Here is an 18480-nt window from a genome sequence, read left to right on the forward strand (position 1 = left end):
AGTAGGTTTAGCGTCATCAGGCTAACTTGCCGGAAGATGGGAATGGTGCATCGATGTAAATTTTCTGTACATTATGTTTGATTTTCTCCGCCGGTGCAAATTGTTCTGCAAGATTCTCTCTCCCGATGAGGTTTCTGCATCCGGTGATGCCCCGGGTCCTCTTCTCGGCCACCTCAACCTTTCCTTCTGCATGCCTGTATCTTGTCCCGCTGCTTCCGCGATGTCCGTTCGTGTTTCTGAGCTCCCATTGTTCCATATTCTCTTCCCCTTCGCATCTCGCGCACAAACAACAAGCAATGATCCGAAAAACAATACATCATCGTCGTCTTCGTGCCTGGTCTCTATTCTCTTCAGCTCGACGGGGAAGCTCGTCGACGTCGAAGATAAAATGGAGGACCGCGACGTTTTTATACGATACCTGAATACGCAGATCTTCTATGAGAAATGGAAATCTCAGCTGTCGCCTGTACCCAGGAGCTCAGACAGAGGGCATGATCAACTTCCGACTTGAATGCTGTCGGAGTCCCAAGTCAATATTCGGGGCCATTTGCTGGCGGCTAAGAAGAAAAGAAAAAGAAAATTGAACTGTGGAAGCCGGAATGTGTTTCTTGATACTCAGCGATCCTCACGATGTGTCGCCGCTTTGGCTTGTCCGATATTAGGCGGGAATTCCGTCGCCGCGGTCGGAGCGACCTCAATACACGAATGAATTTCTCCGTGCAAACATGAATGTGTGTCCGGGACGATCCTCATCGCTACAGCGCTCGCGGGGAAGTTCTTCCAGACATCGTTCTCTCCATATCGCCGCCATGCGACCAACGACTTGAGTGTCTCCTTGAGTATCTCCATTTTTTAATGGAGGCATACCGAAAAGCTGGGAAGTTCGGCATTAGTCGTCATGAGCCGCTCAGCACAACCCTCCTCATTCCCATCCATCGATGGAAAGGCGGCGAAGATTCATGAAATTCGAGGCGGTGCTCTCCATTTCGGCTCGCACTAATCGTGATGTGGAGAGCGGACTGCGGATCATGGCAACGCCCTCGATCCGACCATAAGGCTTTATTGCTTGCGGGACCCTGATACAGACATGATCATTCTCGGACATATTGAAATCGACGGTCTCATTAGGAAAATGATATTCTTGTACTCTACGGATCGACAACCCGTCGGGCCCCGTTTCCCTGGGCTCTTCGCTTCCGGAAGAGTCGAGCCGACTTGGGCAACGATCGACGATTGAGTCTCGTGGTCGAAGTGTCAATGAGGTGCTCGACTTTTTTTCCACGTCTCGTGGACGCGGGAATCGGAAGTTCGCACTCATCATATAGAGTATGGAGCGAATATTGTATGGTCTCACAGCATTGATGCGGTACCGCTCTCGGGATGAGAATCCAACGGATCGCTCCTGCCGCTGATTCGCGCCTGGCTCCCCGGGATGTCCCTAGCCTACGTTATCATCATGCTCATGGTCGTTCGAGGAGCTTTCGATCCAGGAATCCCCCTCCTTCTAATCGACGACTTTACTAATACCTTGGGTGATCCTGTCGCGAGTTTTCTACATCCAGCGCTTTCTGTCTCGGCTCCCCTACTCATGTCAATATCGGACACACCTGCTGACGAGACGGGGCAGCTCTGGCAGGCATTGTCGCCGAGAGACCTAGCCCTGTGGCCGACTAGCCGGACCGCGTTTCGCTTCCTGGAGCGCCGGAATTGTGGTTGGCCCGAAAATCCATCCAACCCTTCGGACGGACAGATCCCGGTCGCCTTCCCGGCTCCTTAGTCCAGTTGACTTGAGGGCAGAATGGATTCTAAGTGGTTGTCGCCGAGCAGGATTTCTGCGCAGGTTGACTTTTCGTTCTGTTCCTAGGGAGAGAAGAGTGCATCGCAGTGGCGGCAACCGTTTTCCTGAGGGTCTCGTACAAACGAGCTTAAGTTTCAAAGGAGGACGGATTGGCGAAATGCTGGCTGACTTGCCTACTCGAGTGTTACTTGCTGCTCTCACACTAGTTTCCTACATTGTGGATAGAAGTCGGCTGTTGAATCCGTGAACGCACTGTGGAGACGGCGAATGCGCCAGAAACAACAACAGCGCTTGCACTGTCAGGGGAGAGCTTATTTATTAGTCATCATTTCACACGGAGAGACTTGTCGGCTTAAAGCAATTAACCTCGGCAAGGTCTGGAGCTAGAGTAGAAAACAAGTCTTGGAACGTAATGCTAACTCACGCCGAGGAGGGAAACTGAGGGCCCAGAAAGCTACAACAGGTCCCCTCTCCACCCAAGGAGAAGGCAGAACGCGAGCCGCCTCGGGAAGATACACTAGGTGTTTCGCTGCGGGAGTAGAAATCAATTCGTTGAACCAGGTTGATGACCGGCAATTAGAGAGTAATAACCAATCCCGCTGCCTTCATGGCCGAAACACCCAAATACGATTGGTTTATCCGAGCGTGGAAGCATCTGCGGAGCCGAAAAGCTCATCTGGGATCAATAGTTCCAATCGAGCCGAGGAGACGCGTGTCCCGGGAATCGACTCGGTCTTTAGCCCTAAATGTCTTTAGCGGAACTCCCTAAATCGTCCGTGTGCGTCAAAGACTTCTCTTATTGCTCGTGGCAGCTCATCGCGGGGGAGTCACCAATATTTCGGGCACAAGGAGTTATTCTCGTTCCAAAGTACTTCCAGTCGTCATGAGACTGCAGAACCTGCAGTGGCGATGAATCTGCATAATAAGATACGGACTCAGATGGAAACAAGAAGAAGTCTGCGAGGAGGATATATTTTCCGCCTGGATGAGTTGGCGGTACGGCACCTCATTAACGGAAGATCCTCTTCTTTTCGTTCGATGATGGCAGGGGACACGATGGAAATCGAGCCTCTCGTCCGCCTATCCTATATGAGCTGCACGGGTCTCGCTTCCGGCGCTTCCGAGCCGCTTCGCTGGCTAAGCGGGCATCTACAAGTTCGGGCGGATATCACGGAACATTTCGATGCGTCTTCGAGTGGAACGAGTCTTTGTCCAGCGTCGTCTGCTGTGTCCCGTGCCCTTAAGGGCAGGAAAAAGTCGCCGGACAGACTTGGTTGGAGGGAGGATAAGACAGACCTGCCGCATAGCGCCGACGCTGAAATGGATACCAACGGACTGTCGAGTTCTCAGCGCGTTCGACTCGCTTCGCTCTCCTGTCTGTGGAGTTCACTTTGTGTTCCTCGGAAGCGCGCTCGATTTGTTTGTACATGGGTCCGAAACCTCTCCAAATCCATTGCATCCATAATCCCCTAAAGCGTAAGTGCTATTCTCCAAGCTTCAACGGATTTTTCCTCGTCGTCTCCGTCGTCTGAATTCAGTTCCGCTAGGTCCACGGCCTCTTCAGGAAAAATGGCTTCTGACCCAGAGTTGGTCGTTAGTTGTCCTTCCGTGCCCATTCGGGTTCACCCAGAGCGATACGAGGCGAAGTAGGAGGCGAAGCTTCTGTGAGGGATAAGCGGGGTCTATCACCGAGTATTCTGTACCGGAGGGAGTTCCTCTTCCTCCTCCCGAGTCCTCTTCGAGGCTCTCGAGAGATCCGGATTTTGTCCTTCAGAGAATCAAAGATACGAGGCTCGATTTCCATCTTGTCCCCCTCCGCGTAAGACGAGCCAGATCAGGTCGGGTAGCGAAACGGGGCTCTGTGAACTTTACCTCGACCGAGATCGGATTGCTTCGATGCACAATCACGAATGCTCACCCAGTCGGATCTGAGGAAATGAGTATTATAGTGCCTCGAGTGGGCCCGGCGTTGAGGAGCGTCTCTCGTGTAACTCATCAGCGATCTGATACGGAACAAGTGCCTTGAAAAAGAAGGGAGCGTATATTGCCTGCTCGTCAGATGATGAGGCTAGGCTCCGTTAAGGAACGAGCTGCTATTTGGGGAACCACAACCGGTTGCAACTCCGCCCTGCGGAGTCAATAATGCAGCACGGAATCACATTAGAGCTCCAGTGGCACCTCCGCGACCAGGTCGCTCGCATCCACTCTCTTCCTTATTCTCTCGCCGCAAGTTTCCGAACTTTCATGATAGTCCGTAAAGGTCATCGGATCCTCGAACTGCGTCGCCTCGAGGGAAATGTCCAAAAATAAGGTCGTCACCGGCCTCTTCAAACTTTTCTGCGCATCATCGGGAATCAGTATGTCAGCCGATGCGCTTTGTCCACGGAATGGTCATCTCAGCGCCCATCTTCCGCACACTACCCTCGGGGATGGAAGCGCGCTGGATTTTGACGGAAAAGGAGGGCGCTCTTTGACAATGTCTCCGAGCAGCTGTTCACAGACTATGACCCCGATTGGATCGGAAAGTACTGACACGACGCTTACCCGTGAACAAATGATGCAACACGACCACAAATTCCGGCCTCGAAAGACTGTCAGGGTAATCTTCCGAAGCATGTACTATCGTGCAAATATTTCCTCGTGCAATGTGCCGCCGCCCAGGTTCATGCGCAGAAGTTCACTTCAGGACTTCTGTTGAGGACTTCTGCCGAGGGGTTCCGTTGACTGAGACTGTCTGGTGAATGAGAATGCGCGAAAGGTCGTAGGGCGAACCGACAGCGTAGATCCTCGTCGAGACTGTGTACAAAAGAGCGACAGCTCGCACTTCGCTTCCGTCTTATGGAGATTAGACGTCTGCACTAGCTGTTTTTCCAGTCATCGTGGTTCGGCCCTCTGATAAGTGGGTTGGGCAAGCGGTCGGTCGGTCCGTCGCCCGGCCGGCAGTTCAAGTAAATTACCCGATTCAAAACTTTTTTCGCTGCTCGTTCAACTTCACCGCCCATGTATTCTCCGAAGGGCCTATTTATCTAACCGCTGCGCTCATGGAAGAGCGTACAGCACCCCCTACAGTGTATAGATCTTAGGGAGACGTGTAAATATAAGTCGATTACCAGCCAACGGAAGTCGCCAGAAAAATAGGTCCGGAAGCGTCCCACGTCCTCCAGGGCGGATGGGGGTATTCCTTTCCTTCCGGATCTGCTATCTACATGAGCCTCGTGCCCATCGCTTCGCGGCAGCGACGAGCGCCATATCGAGATCGAAAATGGGAAAAGGGGAAACGTCCCGCAAAAAAATTTTTCGATAATTGGGTAGACGGGAAAGACCTCGGAGTCGCGGATTCGAACCGTCTGCTTCCGTTTCGACCGAATGAATTCTGAATAGAGTACTTCCATGGGACTATTCCTCTCATTACACAGAAATGCGGGGAATTATTGCTCAATAATCCTCTTTTGAGTGCTCCATGCCGAAACTGATGGCCTGTCCTCATTTCATTGCAGACGACCGGCGTTCTGGCGCTCCTCGGAAGCAACACCGGAGCCGAGTTGGATGAAGCTCGACGTCGCGCATCTTTGGAAGAAGTTCAACTCCACGATGTGAACCCTCCGGAGCTTGCGCAGTCCAAGATGAGCGTCGACGACTCGTCTTCGCAAGGTTCTGGCCCGTCGCAAAGCGATCTCCTACCCTCTCGAGGAGAAGGTCACGCAGTTCACAGGAGCTGCAGCAGCAGCAACAACAGCAGAAGGAACGGCGCCGTTCCCGACGGCGGCGCCGGCGTCCGTTTGAGCGCCAATGAACTACAGAACGATACAAAGAAGAGAGCTACTCAGCTACCTGTGCCGTCAATCTGCCGAACCAGGCATTCGGTGGCGTCCGCGCCCGACCTGGAAGCTATCATTGTGACCGAATATTCAGTTCCAGCTCTAACCAAAACCCACAAAGGATCCTTGCAGCCTTTTAACGCATGCCATCCCCTAGCGATTTTACTCCGGTTTCGAGTCGCGCAGGTAGCTTCCGGCTTTTGTACATTTCTCCTGGGAGCATCGGCACTCCTGGACAAGGACACCAGGCGGTCGCTGTTTCTCGCGTGCATCGCCGGCTCCCTCTGTATTCTCAGCACTGTTTTGCATATAGCCGACTGTCGCCGGCGGGGCCCGAAAGGCCTGCAGTACATATTCCCGAGTGTGCACGTTACTCTCGCTGTGATACTGACGACGATTAGCGTTGTCGCTTGTTTGGCATCTTCTCTGGTTCACGCTCTTAGCACAGACAACCGGAATGTCCTCAAGCTGGCCGTGTCGCAATGTGTCACTTTGACGCCTTGGTTGTTGATCGAAGGGGTTACCGTTGCGCTCCGGGTCATATGGGCGCGGCGGCTCGTCAGCTGATCCTAGGGGAGTCGACAGGGATGTCTTTCGTCATCTGGTTCCGCCAATCATCGCCCATCATCTACCGTCTCTTGTAGTGATGTGCTTGTAGTCCTTTGAGTACGTGACGCGTCCGGAGGGAAATTCTGAGAATCGACAGGACGCAGCGAGGCCGTGTCCATGGATTCCGATATAGGATTCAATATACGCTCGGAAGTTCTCCGTATAGCACTCATCATCCAGTGTGTACATTTCGCCCTGTAAACAGACCCCGTCATCACAAACCATTCCCAACCGTCATCAGGATGCTGACCATGAATATCTTTGACAATGCCTTTGAGGATTATCACGGATTAGGTATATGTTCCGGAGCCAATTAGAATTCTACAGATTTTGGATAGGTCTCTCGTAGCCCCACTGGTACGAGGGATGCTATCTCTCGCTCTTCCCTTCCGACAGTATATCGCCGAGCGGAGCAAAAAAAATCTCATTTTTAATATCGGATTTCTATGGATCTGGATCATGTAAACTAAGAAATAACGTCAAATAAATGATGCGTGTGTGTTGTCCGTTAATGTCTGATGTGAACAGAACTTGGTCAACTCCGATCTCGGACGCAGAGCTGGAGAGTGATCGTCCAGTCCGGCGAGCGAATAGTGCGTTTTTCGGGAATCAGTCCACCAGCCTTGATGATCGCTAGGCTCATGGTGCTGGTTAGCATGATGGCGAGGGGCTGATGGAAGTCAGAGAGGTGATTTTTGGACGGAACGAGACTCGCTCCGAGGGCTTCATCACCGATTTTTAGGATTGTCGTGTTGTTCGAGGAAACTTAACTCGAGCGTTTCTAAGAGACAATCTTGCTATCTGAAAAGACGCCCTGCTTCCGTTCCTCTCTATCCGCTTGGGGAGAAGAATGTCGCGACTGGAATAGTTACGCCATTTCTCCTCGAGATTGGACTTGGAGATTCGAAACGAGGGGTGGGACGGGGGCGCGGGGGCATCCACTGTAAGCCGCGGACTCGCCGGGGCGGCGATCACCGGGAAAGCATTTTGTGCTGTGCTTCCTTCTCGATAGATATCGTCGATGATCATTCAGTGGATTGCGCATCGAGCGACGGACGGAGTCTTTAGTGCATAAAGAACAGGATTCGATATCAACGTCGACGTCTTCCACGAAAGGCATTCACTCTGTCAGGCCCTATATCGTCACAATGAGGCTCCCGCTGAAATTTCCGTCTCGCGCAGAGCTGAGCGATAATCGATATTTCCCCACTTTAATCGAATTCCGAAAAATCTGTCCGGGGGGAAGCGAGCTCGTGTACACACTTGTGGTGACGAAGTTTCCTTAGAAATACGGATCCGAGAGTCCGAATACTTAAAATCATTCACGTGAACGGAGCCTGTCCCGGCGGGGCCGTCAAGTCTTTTCCGGAATACTCCATGTTCATCGGCCGAGGCTTTCTATCAGACTCGGACACGCTAGGGATCACGCGAGATTACATTCCATCGCGTGTTCTGTATCTCGCAGAGAGTTTCCCGGGTGATGCGCGTCCGAATTTGCGACGGTCCCGACACGGCATCGAGATTATCCCTCGTCGCGACAATCTTAACAAGAAAAATTAGCTCCGTTGCCGAGCAGAAGCATTATAGCGAAAAGTCTGCGGCTTACGGGACCATCGTCGAGACATGTCGTGTGTTTAAAACTCTCGGGTCCAGAGGTTGATGATTTTCGAAAGCATACCCGACTTTCTCTTCCGAGTTTCTAGGCCAAGCGCCCGAACCAAGCCTTTCGCCGTTCGAATCGCTCTGGAGTTTCTCGCGACCTCGGATCCTCAGCCTCACTGAACTTCGAGCTAATATAAAATAATACTTCTGATCGAGCGTGAACCGCTCCGAGGGAGGCTAGAATCCCGTGATTCGTCGGCATTGGAACTTCCAAACAAGATTTCAGGTGTCATTTCCGAGCTCCTGTCTTCACCTCGCTCTCTTCCCTCGAAATGTCAAAAACGGGAACTCCCTCTGCAGAGCTCCGATCTGACCTCCGCGTCTTCCGAGATCAAGGAAGGGCGAGGATGTAGTTTTTTCAGTCGTCATGTTCTAGCTTGATGTACCCCGACGGTCAACCCAAGCACTGACCTTCCCTCTGCGGAGTACGAATTTTAATTATTGTGCGATATTTTGCAATCTGACGAAAATTTGGGGAAATCATTCTTCCTGCTGGCCGGCGTCAGGGAGAGTGAGGGGAAGACCCGATCCAACCGCTTACACTCTGGTTCCCGTCTTCCTCAAAAATCGCTTTATTCCGCTGGAGCTTGTCTACCTCGATCGCTGTTCATCTCTGATCCGCTCCCGAGTCTATGGCGAGTCGAGTGACCGTTCGGAAAAATTACTGGTTAAACTGTGTCGAGTTATATAATTTTTAAGAGCTCTCTCACGAGGACCCGCAAGAAGCAAACTCTGAGGCGCCCCTGAGATCGTTCAATGCGAGATCATTCCTCCGCGTACTTCTTCCTGGTTGTCTCTACCCTCCCCGTGCAGTCACTCTCGACTGGAGGAGTTTGTTGTCATTTCAAAGCAAAGCTACCGAATTCGCGCGCGGTTTCTCCGCTCACCGATTCAACCTCCCGACCGAATCGCATCCAAACTACAAATTGGAAATTTCGGAATGAGTGTCTTTCTCTCCGGGCTCGCGATTCCAGCCTCATATGGATGGACCAAAAATAGCCGCCTAATCTCTGCCTGCATATCACTATGAAGCCCCGATCCAGGAGATCGGTTCTCAGGTGAAAACTCCCTCCCCAAACAACGAGAATCGTTCGAGAGATGATACTCATGAATCTTGCGAGCGAGCCGCACAGGCTTCCACCCCGATGCTTTGATCCCTCCGAATGACTTCCGGACGGGAAAATTTGCTCCGCCCCCCGGGCCGATCGACTCCACAAGGTCCAGACGCCGCAGGTCGCATTACCGCAACGAGTTGGGAGAATCCGCTTGCTTGGTGAGATTGCCTTCGAGACGCGGAGGCTTTGTACTAAGCTAACATCTCGCAGCGATCATTCCAGAAGTGCACGTGTAGGTTTCCTCGCATCATTCCTTCCGGCTCAGACTCCATAGAGGTTGCGCCCAGATCAAACGATATCTTGGCGTTTGGCCAAGAGCTGAAGTTCTGCTATCGGGAAAAAGCGCGATGTCATTCACGAGTGTCATTCCGTCGTTCTCCGTTCTATTCTTCATTCAGTCAAGATCGGAGGACCGGGAACTGCAACAACAAGCGGCAGTATAGGCAGAACTGAAATAGATGAAGCGAGCAGAGTCGGAAGGAACGCGTTCGGGATAAGTCGGACACGATATAAAATGAAAATGTAATGCTGGGGAACAGGCCTCGACGGAAAACAATCGACTACCATCGGGGAAAAGCAGATCCGCTTGACGGTTTGTTCCGCTTTCCGCCGAATCGATACGCGTCCGATATGCGGACGTCATTTAGTCCTGTCAGCCACGGGGATGTCGGACGGAAGCCCCGAGCGGGGTTGGACAAGAGTAGACTGGAAGCGAGCGTTTCCCAGATCTCGATGAGGAGTCGCATGCATTCAGAGCGGGAGAATGTCAGCTTCGATTCGCAATGGAAATTTGTTTGAATCTTTCCGTGCGAAGATGACTCAAAAAATAGCTTCTTCGAGACTCCGGAATGGAATAATAAATTCAGCAGAATGATACGTCCATATTTATCCCGCCAATGGCAAGCTGTAGACATTCCATCCGGATGAATGAGTGAAACATGTCACTTTCAAAAAACTATCCGCTTCCCCGAAGCTCCCCCGACTACCTCTATCTGCTTCGCTTTTCTCCAACTATGTACATAGTAGAAGTCTACTTCCCATGTGAATGACAATGGGAGCCCGCGCCGAGCTCAGAATTTGTCAAAGAGTACAATGTTTCCATTCAGGAGTCAGGAAGATCATTCATATGGCAACTTCTCCATGATCGACTGCACGCAGCGCGATCCCGATGCTTCGGTTGAAACTCTGAGCATGTCCACCGCAGGTAGGTCCTACCCCCCGAGGTTGAGGCTATTCAGTAGCCGACTTTGAATCGTCGGAAAGTGATCGATGGGAGCGCCTATATCCGCATCGATTCCAACCCGCAGGAAATAGAACTCATTTTTGCAATCGCTGCTGTCGACAGGATTCGCGTGCGAATGAGCTGTCTCATTCGAGTATGTGCAAACGATTTTGACCCCGAGCAATTCCACGTGGAGGTTCCTATTGAGCACCGATTTTCAGGATGTTCGCTCCGGAAGGGTACCTGAGCACGAACCGCAGTGAAAGATAAGCATAAGTCTCAATGATTCCGGCCCGAAGTCTCACTAGTTCTCCGACACATTCGGCAAATGCCACTTTGGGGCCGCTTCACTGGATTTCGAGCGGGGACGTTTTGAATGACTCGCTACGGAATCTCTATGGGATCTTGGATGGCGCTGGCCTGTAGTCTCATGTGGACGAAGCGTCGGCATCGGTTTTCAGCCTCGCGGAGCGAGTCGCTGTTCAGACAAAATGTTGTCGCAACCGTATTCGCTTTACGGAATCCGGCAAGCAGGCGACCGATGTCCATGTCCCTCATCCAAAGCTGCCGTAAACTAGTCCAAGATGCACGTTGTTGACGTAGTTAGCGTCAGGTATGAGCATACGACATATGTAGGTACAAAAAGTGCTATTTTGAAACACCGGAATCCCCGCACACCAACCGTCGCCGTCATCATCTGTTTCTCCCCGCTGCTCGGCATGGGAGAGCTCATGATATTGAAATATCTCACGAGCGTTCTATCTCGCCTCTGGGGAGGCTCGCTTGAAGAGAGTTCCAAGATGAACCTCGACTACGAGGCTCTGTAGTAAATCGTCATCCGTCGACGCTCCGCCCTCGCCGCACGGCGGAGCTCTGATCTTCATCGCAACCACAATGGAAATTGAAGTGATCAAGCTCATACGCTCGATGTCGACCCTACGCTCGATTTAGACGCCTCATTTTTGGCTTTGTTTGGTTTTATGCGGCTCTGTTTCCCCGATAAGGACGATCGCTTCCCTGATTGCTGGTTATTAAATGGAGCGGCTTGGAGCCGCTTGCTCGGATGCCAGCCCATCCGAAACCGCATTGATATCTCAGCCGCGGTTTCGTCTGAACTCTGGACCCGACCACCAGTTCCCGTCTGGCATTTGTGAGTTCCAGGAAGGTCAAGGGAATTCCCCGCGGATGCTTTTTTCAGAACCGCTAGCGACTCCAGAGGACAAAACGAAAAATTGACTGCGTCACAGAGCTTCTCTCCGAAGCCGCCAGCTTGCCCCCAGCGTAGCCCAAAATCTAGCAGGATGGATATCGAGTTCGAAGATTTCGCATTCCAAATCTTCCCTGAACATTCGGGAGATTTGCGTCATTCGAGTGACGTACGACGCGTCGTACGTCGCGACGCGCAAAGCCGGGACAGGTTGCGTCGCGAAGCAGCTAGATCCGGCGGGCCCATATTTTCAATGGATACTAGATGTATCAAAGATATGGAAAAGAGTCTCGGCCCCCGCCTGCCTGAAGTTTCCATAGGTCAACATCTGCCCTGCAATTGTTCGTGCTTCTCGCCTAAGCACCGAGCTTGTCCGATAATAATAGAACTTGATAAACCGAGACTCAATCGAGGACCTGGGAGCAATCATAGAGAATCTGGCGCGGAGCCACCGCTGTTCCAGAGTAACTCGGGACGCTTCCCCCGGAATGTTTGATGACCTTGTAGTTTGTCGATTTTTTTTGGGCCACAGCTCGGCTACGATGGAAATTCGATCCGGTATATACGAAGCACGGTCAAAACTACCCGTGTAGTGCCTTGCTGCGCAGGGCGGTCCTGAACGTCAGTCTTACTCGGAAGAGCCGCAGATCCTGAACTCCGGCTTTCCTTTCCATCGAAATGGAGCAGTTCATCCAACAGCATCATTGTTCACTCAGAGCGGATGCGAGACCCCTCTACAAAGAAACCCGACCGAAGAAGCCAGATACCGACCACGGCTCTTGAAAAAAGGATATTATACTCATATCCGGCATGCGAACCTCACGATGGAATCCTTCCTGAGAGCGCCTCTCCGGGAGCAGGCCCGACGGGTAGGTGGCCGAGAAGGAAATCTCTTGCTCTAAAGCTTTATACTAGCTCCTTCATGCCCTGACTGAGACTTCATAACGTCATTAACTTCTGCTGCGGCGCGTCGCAATCAAAGAGTGTCCGACCTTGATACGCATATAGTATACGGGAGGCTTCTACGGCTCCTCTAATTTGTGACAGGCACGACGGCTCAAGTGTTTCCGTGGCAGCGATGTCGGCAGTTCGGCAGACGGGCATACAGGATATCTGAGGCACTGGCCTGCTTTCGTTCTTGCCTACCGGAACAAACGATATTATTACTCTCCGATCGACGGAGCTGTTCCAGAATTGTGTAAGCTTGGCCCTTGATGGACAGCATCGGAGCTCCGGTCGTGACGTAACGCATCCGCCTCGTAGAACGATCCTTTGAAGATACAAATATCCCGGAGGGATGCTTACGGAATTTCAGTCTCGCATCGGCATACATTCGATGGGTCGATCCATCGATCGATGCAATCAAGCAATTCCTGCAGGGTCGTCTGTCTCCCTCAGTTCAAAGAGTATTAGTCCATATCGTATTTCTGCTCGCATCAGTCTTTCCGTGAGAGCGAGCCGGACGATGGTCATCCTGGCAGGCCGAGTCTCCATGAATCTCTCCCGGAACCCCAATGAAGGCATCGAGAATTCGGCAACTCGACCGAGAGCCCGATCTGATTCCAATGGGCTCCATCTTCTCCATGAACCCTAAGCGAGGAGACATCTCATTCCGTCTTCCCGGAGATTTCGAAGCTTCAGGGCAAAGTAGGAAAAGCCTCTCCTCTTGGAATGAACCCTCGGAGAGTCATAGAGCTTTGCTATGAATACGCATGCCGGACCGTTCCTGCAGTCGGCTTCATCAACGTGCCTAACTTGAAAAACAGAGCTGCAACTCCAGAATTGAGCGAAGCTACCGCAAACAGAACCTGAGACTTGCAGTCCAAGAACCTGCGCAGTCGCGCTCGAGTGTTTACCCGCTAAATCGCAAATCCAGGCAAAATGCAAATACCGCACCAAGCCTGATAATTTTCAGCGCGGGAATCTATGGCGTGCTGTTGAGCATAAGCGTTCCGGAGTTCCTCGAAGGCAAATGTCGGCGATATCGCGAATATAAACCGCAGGTGATCCCTCTCCTCCCGCTCGACAATAGAGTAATTCGAGCCCGAGGATTCTCAACACGGATCCTTGGTGGCTCTCTGTCGCGGACCCTCCTGAGGTCAGAGAGGGTATGCCAGTCCTTCACCGGGGAATCTAAAATGGTCGCGTAGTGGAATTCCTCGCTCCAATACCGAATTAGACTCCCCCGGAAGAATGTTCGTTGCCACGGCGTCGAAAATTCGTGGTTTGAGCTTAGAATGCACCCTTTCCCAAAGGAGCCTGCCGCCAGATCCTTGATCAGAATTAATCGAACTTTTGGGCTAGTACGTATGGAATTCGTAGGATTCTTGGATGCTGAGCCAGCGAAATTAGAGGAGTTATCTGAACCTTTCCAGGTAGGATCACACAGCCAAAGTTTAAGGTCCCGGGCATTGCTCCCCGCGTTACTGCCGAGGACGGATACAGCTAGCGAATGAACTCACGAGGATCGAGGCCGAGTACCTGGTCTTCCCTCAGGGACTCCCGTGAGAACTATAGACTACTGGAAGAATGGGAAAGAGAAACCCGAAGGATCTGCTGAGAAATCGCCCCTGAAACAGGGTCTCATGCCTATATGTATATATAGGCTCGAGAGGATCAATAAACACCATACCATACCACTAGCACTAGACGCTCGATATTACCTATGTACATATCCCCAATCTTGGCCGTTCGCGGGATCTCAATCCTGTGAACCTTCCGCTTGGACTGACTGCGTCGCTCTTCCGGCAGACGATGCGAGAGCATCGACGCATCACTTGGTTCCGTTCGGACTTCAGAAAATCGATCATGCATTCCAACAGAATCCACGTCGATTCTGGCGGTCACAAGTTTCCAGATAAGTTCGCGGAGGCCGCGGTAATCCCACTGATTCCGGCCGGCACAATCGAGCGCATGGGGGAGGTGCACTCGGCAAAGGACGCTCGGGACGCTCCGCGTTTCAGTTGCGCCTTTCCGGAAAATTCGTCGCCGTTCTGTCTGGCCTCTCTGATCTGGCCTTTGGATGTAAACTCCTATCTAGAAAAGATCGAGGAGGAGGAAGTACAGCACCCGATATCGGAATCTTGTCTGATGGATTATCGACAAATCGTCGGATCGGTCAGGACCCGATTTCAATTACGCGTCGAGGGTAACGGAATAATCTTGCTCGGGAGCGATTTTCTCAGAAGCTTCTCGACGCGGAGGGTAAAAGCGCCGATAAGCGAGCCCACTACAGTAGGCTCTGACTATATCAAGTTCTCGTGAATTCACCTCGAACATATCAACACAAGTCGATATAATCGAGGTCCCCAAGTATTCCTTTGGAAACTCGATTATGTCAAACGTCTTTGGCATTCATCAGTTCTTCTATACGAGACTCCACTGGGTACCAATACTGGACTTCTCATGAAGAGCGGAATCCTCGATAGCGAAAGTTCTGGGGAGGTGTCGAACTTGAAATTGGATTATGTCGGTAGAATCCCATCCATCCCGATCTCCCAAAGAGGCTTTTTCATAATGATCGGACACATTTTCATAATGCGATTCTTCGAGAATGCGATTCTTAGCATGCAGCAATGTCCTCTGGCTCGGACTCCCGATCGCGTCACTTTTATTGTTTTTTCTCCATTGTTGGACCTGCGGAGCTAGCTATCTGGAATGAAATTTTCGGGGTCCGCTCGCAATCCACCGAACTCGTTTTCCCACGTGTCCGATTCCCTTGATATGCACTCTTCGAAGCGCCAATCGGGCCAGCCAGTTGGGAAGCTCCGGCGAGATCCTCTGAGAGGAAGCAAGAGTCGAGGTAGGATCGCTTGTCTTCGATCTCAAGCAGGAGACCGGATTTAAAACAATTGTATCTGGGTATCGAACGCTCTGGGCGGCTGAGATGTTTACGCGTACGAACGGTCTGAGCCTGAAGCTCGCTAGCTGTAATTCGTCCCGAGATTCGTCATCCTCAAGGACGTGCCGGTCTCCGCTGCGAAAGCTCCGCTCTTTGATGTTCGGCTATGGTAAGATCGCTCATTCGTCGAGAATGGCGAGAACACGAGTTTAGACTGCTCCCAGTCAGAGAATATTCAAGAACTATGTTGACATTGTTGGAATCATCGAAGAAGCTCGCGATCCTAATCAGCGAGCCGAAAAAGTGTGTGGCAACGGATTCTGAGGGAGCGTCTCCGTGGGACGAGAGCGGGACGTTCCAGCATCGATGAAATGGAATCGGGATATGAGCAGATATTCTATAATACTTTTGTCTGTGGTGAGCCTCCAGCGGCCGTTGTGATTGCATTTCCGTCGAAGTTCGTTGTTGCTCCTTGAATGCATAACATACGGCGTAATTCTTCTTCGTCTGATATATAGGATAAGCAACAGGAAGGAGAAGAGATAAGCGAAGGGTACTGAGGGGATCCCCTATGCCCTATGCCCCCAGTCCGAGAAACTAAGCTCCGCGCCGTCTATCCAAGAGGGCCACTGGGCTTAGTCGGTCAATGGGGCTCTGTGAGAAAAAGAATTGCGATTTGCATTCGAGATGGGGAAGGGCCGAGTTCGCATCGGACCGAGCCTTATACGACGAGGCAGAATCTTTCCAGTATTAGAGGACACTATCGAAAACTACGGTATTGTACGGGGGCGTGCTCCCTGTCTCCCAGCGCTCGGGGGGATTCCCAGATCTCCCTCGGCTGCTGGAAGATTGATGAGTTTGGGGAAAGCATTTTTCTCCTCTTGATAACGAGCACATTTTGAGGACTCAACTCGTTAGGGGTCTTAGCGACGCGAAGGAGCGTTTCCTCTCCTCTTGGACATCAAGGCGGGAGGGAGAGTTCTCGTCAGCTCCACGCCCTCGCAATTCGAATCGCTTCCGGGCGGAGCGAGTTGGGGTCTTATGTATTCAGATAAAATCGAGATTCCCGAGTTCAGGACCGAAGCTGGATTAGACTTAGAAGAGGGCGCATTCTATCTGTGCTGCTCATTCGCTCCCGAGAGATATACTCCGGAGTTCGCTCTCGAGGGTGATCGTTTCCTCGGAACCTGCTCCAGCTCTCATCTACTCCGTGGAATTTCCTTCTATGCGTACAATGCGTAGTATGCTCCAGCAGCGGCTTCGAGGCTTTTTTCCAGAAATGGCAAACAGATCAGTGAGCGCGGAGTTTCCATCCAAGGGATGGGACAGGCGATCGCAGTAGTCTAGAAGGAGGGACAGATCAGATAACTTCACAAATTACCTTCCCAAAATGACAGTTTTCTGAAAGCATTCGCGGCGACTGTCTGGAGAAGAGGCGATTTGGTGATCGGCTGTATCCGGAAGGCTTACTCTGCGGTCCGTCTGCGACCGAATTCACTTCGCCAACCTCGCCGTTCGCGACAGCAAAGATCGGGAGTTTGTTGATGTTCCCCACGAATAAATCGCCTTGATAAACTCACAAACTTCGTTTTCTGATTAGCGTTCGATGTGGGGAGGCAATCGGAAAAAGTTGCGAAACTTCCGCTAGTGTGCACGACGAACCTCGCGCAGGGCGGTCTAATGGGCTCTGATAATGCGCAAAGGTGGTTTTGTTTGAGGGGATTGTCGCCGAAGCTCGGAAAGCTCCCGTCGTCTTGCATTTGCCGCAGAGGTTCGGCGAACGCGAGTAGTGCCGCTTCTTTTCTCCGAAGGGGAATTTTCACAGATGGAACATCTACACAGCCGCACAAGCTTCGGAAGAGTCGCCACAACGCAGCGGAACCGGAGCAGAGAAGCACACTCCAAGCCAGAGTGACAACGTTTCTTTTGTGATCAATCTTTCGCGGTAACTTTCGTTGACAGGCATTCGCCTCGAGCGACGCGCAGGTCACGAGGAAGGTGCTCGCGATGAATGTTCGCGATAGCAAACTGTTTCGAGAAACTACAACGTTCCGGTTCAAAGTGAATTGGTTGAAATCTATCGCGCACGGATTTCCGACTCGCCTCCCATAAGGTGCCTGCTTTCTCCCCGGAGGTACTCTAGTTACTCATTCACTGGAGATACTAGGACCAGGATGCTCTTTCTCCTGCTCGCTCTCTACACTCTCGCACTACTCTCTACATTGACTTGGAATTCCCCTCCGTCGAAAGATGCTCGACTCGAATTGCCTCGGGCGGAGTTCTCTCCTGAATGTTCGCTTTCGAAGACGGAGGCATTCCCTCCCAGTGAATTCCTGTCGTTGTCGGAGTCGCTGCTTCTGTTGTTCCAATGTCCGTACGACAGAACTCTTCAAAGCGCGTATTGGGGTAGGAGCCTCGAGCAGCCTCCTCTCCTGGCCCTTGGAGAAAAATCTCATGACACCTCCGGAAGGCGACATAGATCTCGAGCGATTCGTGATCCTCTTGCTCCAGAGCATATTTCGGAGATCTCGTGGAAAAACGAGGCTAGGTTTCACCCACGTACATATATATAGGAGCTCGAGGAATCGAGGCCGCAGTCTGCTCGCCTCTACACGCGAACTTGAGCTTCCCGTGTCTCGAAATAGGTTTTGACCGAGCGGAACTCTCAGTCAGCTGATCAGAGCCCGAGGCGGAGTTTTTTTCTCGCTGGAATGAATCGTGTATCTCACGGCTGGAGGACGCCTAACAACAGCGCACCCAGGTGAGGGAAGCGAGTGAAAGATGACGGAGGACTCTTGAGTCGCTATCTCCGCTTTCAGCAAGGGCGGCTGATCTTCCTTATGCTCGCACTCGCTCATTGACCGCTCCGAGAGGTTGATTCAGGGCTGTTCATCTTCCAAACGGAAAAAAATCGACCGGTTGACGGACTCATGATCTCTATTTCGGAAGAGCTCAAAGGCCCGCCGATCCCCAGGATCGCAATTCGCGACCCTCAGTGAAGACTCGTGATATCAATGCAATTGTATATATGTATTAAAGACCGCCAAAGACATCATTAGACTGAAGTCTCCTCGCATAGCGGAATGGCTAAATGAATATGCCGTATTTTCCTGACTCATTTTTCGGAGTAGATGATACAGACAGGATCAGAAGGAATTGCGAGCGGGACGATCGGAGTGTTCCGATCGTTTCCCAATCCAGAAATTAC

At 51.7% G+C, this 18480-nt stretch overlaps 1 protein-coding gene across 1 annotated transcript; it reads left to right on the forward strand.

The window, feature by feature from the left end:
* Nucleotides 1-5351: 5351 nt before the first annotated feature.
* LOC114828145 (uncharacterized) lies at nt 5352-6291 on the forward strand. The gene has a single exon (XM_029111089.1). It carries the CDS (start codon nt 5422-5424, stop codon nt 6181-6183), a length of 762 nt encoding a protein of 253 aa, XP_028966922.1. The 5' UTR covers nt 5352-5421; the 3' UTR covers nt 6184-6291.
* The last annotated feature ends 12189 nt before the right edge of the window (nt 6292-18480 follow it).

Source organism: Galendromus occidentalis, unplaced genomic scaffold (genome assembly GCF_000255335.2).
Source record: "Galendromus occidentalis unplaced genomic scaffold, Mocc_1.1 scf7180000077233, whole genome shotgun sequence".
Taxonomy (NCBI): Eukaryota; Metazoa; Arthropoda; class Arachnida; order Mesostigmata; family Phytoseiidae; genus Galendromus; species Galendromus occidentalis.